This window comes from Sinocyclocheilus grahami, unplaced genomic scaffold, assembly GCF_001515645.1.
Source record: "Sinocyclocheilus grahami isolate Dianchi unplaced genomic scaffold, SAMN03320097.WGS_v1.1 scaffold321.1, whole genome shotgun sequence".
Classification (NCBI taxonomy): Eukaryota; Metazoa; Chordata; class Actinopteri; order Cypriniformes; family Cyprinidae; genus Sinocyclocheilus; species Sinocyclocheilus grahami.
The window spans coordinates 922,694-927,440 of record NW_015505500.1 but is presented as its reverse complement, the minus strand read 5'-3'; the positions used below and the strand labels follow the sequence as shown (position 1 = coordinate 927,440).

Below are 4,747 nucleotides of genomic sequence, written 5' to 3'. Positions count from 1 at the left end.
GGCCTTTTGTGTACATAGAACAAGTCTTAGATCTTTGAGTTCAGCTCATGAAAAATGGGCGCAAAAACTGTTGCGTTTATAATTTTGTTCAGTGTATATCTTATGCTCTGGTCATTTAAACAAGGTGAGTAACATCACCAGTTTACCTCATAGTTTACCTATTGCTAGATCATAATGCTATAGATCTTTATATCACATACCATTTCATCATACATATAAACCTCATTATGTGACAATTGAAGTTTCTGTGTAAAAATATAAAGGATTCACAGGACAACAATCATTTCTGAGATGCAAAAATGTTTGTGTGTGTGCCTGTGTATTATTATTTGTGTCAATGAATGTTAAATGACATATTATATGAAGGAACAGAAATGTCATATTAAATGACCTCGCACTAATGTTTTATTTTGTTATGTCACTCCACTTTTGAGTCTAGTATCCATGTTTAACATTGGCTTTCTGCTAAACATCTCTGGAATGTTGTGCTTGAGGAGTCTTTGATTTTGCAAAGTAGGCCATGTTCCTGGATCCAACATCATTGATGGTCCTGGAAAAACATTCCTATCCAATCCGGACAGGAATTTTGTTCTAAGACCAACAAAAGATGATGTCTGCTTGGCAAAATCACAGCATGGTTGTTCAAGTAAATTGAAATATAAAGAAGGAAACTTCTGCAGCAAAACATGTTCTTTATTCCAACACAATTAAACTTGTTATTTAGTGAAATGCACTGCAAAGTAGCACAAAGGATTTTCATCTTCCAAATGTATACAATGCCAGTGATTGATTCAATCAAGTATATATTTAATGCATGTAAACATTCTATTTGACTTACGAATTAAAGATGCTTGCATCCGAGCACATAAAATTACTCCAACTTATGTCATGTAATATTATTCAGAAATGCGTGTACACAGATGCAGTAAAGAACTTAGACTACAAGACAGATGTGTGTATAGAAACAATCCTTTTCACCACTACAGAAAAATAAGCATGGTGTTTATACACATAATAATGTTTACATATTTCTGCTTCACAAAAGAGAACCTCCACTTAGTTATATTGTCTATAAACTTGTCTTTACTCCATCTATTTCGTGCACAAGATGTTTAACTGTATTATATGACTGCAGTCACATACAGCAATACATTTTGTTTATTTCATACATCCTGAAAATGATAAAGTCTCTCAGTCTGGGAAAGGAATTTCCACAACCTCATGCTTTCTGATATATATCATCTCTATTATGCCATCAGTTATACAAGAGGTTGACCCAACAAAACTGTAATATATATTAAAGCTAATATCCTAAATTACCTTTAGCATTGTGTGATTTTCTGGTTTCTTTTAGAGGGATATAGTATTTGCCTGTGTCCAAGTCACTGTTTAACATTCACCATGATGCTTCAAACCTTTGAAGCCCAGGATATGCGGTTGATCTCTGCAACTCTTGTGTCAAGACTGTCAACAAAGCTCTAAAGCAGTAGCACAGGCCTCTGAACATGAGCTCTCTATCTATGCTTGTATCTCACTGTACAGGGTCCGTCTGGCTGCTGGGTTCCCACCAAATGCAGAGGGCTCTGCAAGAACCAGATGCATATATTTATCAAGTGCAGTGACCACATAAATAAAATATACAATGCTACCAAGTATATTCTATCCAAGTAATCTTTAAGTAAAGATTTAACTTTTCTAACTATTTTTGGTTTTATCCAAATATCTAATGCAATACTGTTCAAAATTTGGGGTTGGTAAGATATTTTAAATGTTTTTGAAAGAGGTCTCTTGCATTTATTTGATAAAAAATTCACTAAAACAGTAACAGTAAACAGAAATATTATTACAAATTAAAATAAAAGGTGTTTATTTTAATATATTTCTAAATGTAATTTATTCCTGTGGCAAAGCTGAATTTTCAGCTGCCATTACTTGCCACATGATCATTCAGAAATGAATCTAATATGCTGATTTGCTGCTCAAGAAACAGTTCTTATTATTACCTTATTTCTTCTTATTATTATTCTTATTCTTTTTTTTTTTTTTTTTACTGACCCCAAACTTTTAAACAGTAGTGTATGCATTTATTTATTTGGATTGGTTTTGTTCTGTCTGAGTTTGATAATAAAAAAAAAAATATATATATATATTTATTAATTTATTATGTATTTATCAAGTTGCTGTAAAACAAATCTTGTTCCCCTCCAAAAGTATACCTTAATGACCCATAAAATAGATCCACGTTCCTCGTATGAACTTAAGTCATTGGTGGGCGAAACTTACAAAGCTATTTTTGGTCAGGCCCGAGAATTGCAAGGGTAAAGAGCAGGACGCTGCTTAAGCATTAGATTGGGCTGTTGTTGGGTAAATACTGCCATAGGAACACATCTGGAAATGATTAACCTGATGCCTACTTTGAAGCCATCTCTTTCAAGGCTTATTTACCATTCTCCATTGGACGTTACTCTTTCTCGGGCATCTTACCGGTTTGGGTACATGATCCAGTGGGGTGAATTCAAACTTGTAGAGGATGAGTGCCACAAACATATGCAATTCCATAACAGCGTACCACCTGTTGACACAATCAACAACACATGCTTCTTATTGTCATTTTCTTTTTAATGTGCTCTTTCTCATTAAGAAAGAAAAACTCATCGTACTGAAGTGCTCATCACTTCACAAGCCGGTTTGAATAGTACTGTGTGTATTAGTATTCTGATGGAATATTGCAAGCTGCCATTGCACCCTCCCTTGAGTGCTGCTGAACACTGGGAAAACTGTGATTGAAATTGCAGGTAGAAAAGCAAAATGTGAATGAATGTCTTGTTTTGCATTCAAATTCCAGGTGCATTCATAGCCACAGTGGCCTTGTTTGGAGGCAGACTGGGGAGGAGGAATATCAGGTGAATCGAAGTGCATAAATTAAAGCATGGAGAACAAGATAGTTCCTGGGTGAGAGAAAGGAATAAAGGGAGGGTGAGAGATGCAAGTCATGTTTCTTTAAATAATCAGCCCAAGTAACCTTGAGGGACGTGACTCATTCAGGGGCACTGTGTTCATGACGCAAGTAGCCAATCTCCTAAAATGATCAAAATCGAATCAGATTGAGAGAGGGAAAATGAAATATGTGGGGCTGCCACACTCAAGTGTACAAATTTATGGCAGCGTCCAGCTAAGAGATCTGTACAAGCCTGAGTAATCATTACAAAGCCGCCTCATGACAATGTGACATTTGAATGCAGGAAGTTGGTATGGATTAAATATTTCAATGGCATATGAAATTATTCTAGAGAGAATGTGACAGTCGACACTCACATATGTTTTATAGTGGAGAATTAATTTTATATTGATTTTTATATTTATTCATATAATACATTTTTGTTGTAATGAATTTATTATATTTATCATATATCATTTATAATGTTTTTTATTATAACAATTATTATTAACCCTCTGGTGATGCTCACATGGTGGTCAAAAAGGATGGATTTGTTTTCCAATTAAATGAATGTACTATGTTTTAGTTTGATAATTTCATATTTTAGAGTTTTAGGGGATTTTATGGTACTAAATTATATTTATGGAATAGTTGTGAACCTTTTTTTCCCTTTTAACCACTTTTTTGAGCATTGACTCAAAAAACTTGAAAAAACATTATAGAAAATGAAGTTCATTATTATGAAAAATGCACTAAAATTTTATAAGAAAAATATATTTTCCATAACATGTTTTACTCCGTTTTACTAAATTTGTGTGATGTAAAAATCAAAGCCATAAATCTAAACAAATTTGAGGTTGATATCTCAAAAAATTTAGCTTTCAGTAAGATTTTGTTTGAGTGCAGTACCAAACAAGATTAATTTCCCATTATTTTCCAATGACAGTAAATACATAGGCTACATACATACACTACCAGTCAAAACAGATTGTACTTTTGTTTTGAACAGTAAGAAAGATCCAAAAGAAAGATCCAAAGATCAGCATTCATATGAAATAAAAAGCTTTTGTAACATTATACATATACCATTCAAAAGCTTGGAGTCAGTATTTTAATTTTTTGGGGAAATTATAGAAATTAATACTTTTATTTAGCAAAAAAGTGACAATGAAGACATTTATAATGTTACAAAAAATATATATATTTCAGATAAATGCTGTTCTTCTGAACTTTCTATTAATCAAAGAAACCTGAAAAATTCTACTCAGCTGTTTTCAACATAATAATAACAATAATAAATGTTTTTTGAGCAGCAAATCAGAATATTTGAATGATTACCCGGTCCTTCTGCATCCGGCGGGTCTCCAGCATGATCCGCAGGGCCGTTTCTAGGCATAGGCGAGTTAGGCGGTCGCCTAGGGCGCCACCAGCTGAAGGGACGCCAATGAGCGCACGTACTGGCACTTTTAGCAGGGTTGTGATAAAGAGTGGCATGGTCACCCTGAAATATGACTGCCGCCCCCATTGGATCCCCCAACATTATTGGGCTAGAGTACTGTCAATCTGACGATGCCTGTATGCCACTAGATCAGAGTGTTGTCAATTGCTGCCTGATGCTCTGCCCTGCATGCAAAGTTTGCATTTGGAGTGCTCATCAACGCATTAGATCAATAGGGTCTGTCAGTGCTTTGGCAAGGTAACGCTTTTGTTTGCCATGCAAGAAAGCTAAGTTCAAAGGCCAATTTAAAATATTGGTCCAGTAAATAAAGTGCACAAAATCAGTATTTTGTTTAGGCAGTATTTGTGGCA

The 4,747-nt window shown here is 34.5% G+C and overlaps 1 protein-coding gene across 1 annotated transcript in view; it reads right to left on the bottom strand.

Moving 5' to 3' along the window:
* Positions 1-680: 680 nt before the first annotated feature.
* Positions 681-4,747, bottom strand: part of cyp39a1 (cytochrome P450, family 39, subfamily A, polypeptide 1) — a 15,116-nt gene continuing 11,049 nt past the window's right edge. The window contains exons 11-12 of the mRNA XM_016294643.1: positions 2,485-2,572; positions 681-1,583 (exon numbers count right to left, since the gene is read on the bottom strand). Coding sequence (XP_016150129.1) covers positions 1,515-1,583; positions 2,485-2,572 — 157 coding nt within the window. The 3' untranslated portion in view covers positions 681-1,514. The remainder of the gene's footprint in view (positions 1,584-2,484; positions 2,573-4,747) is intronic.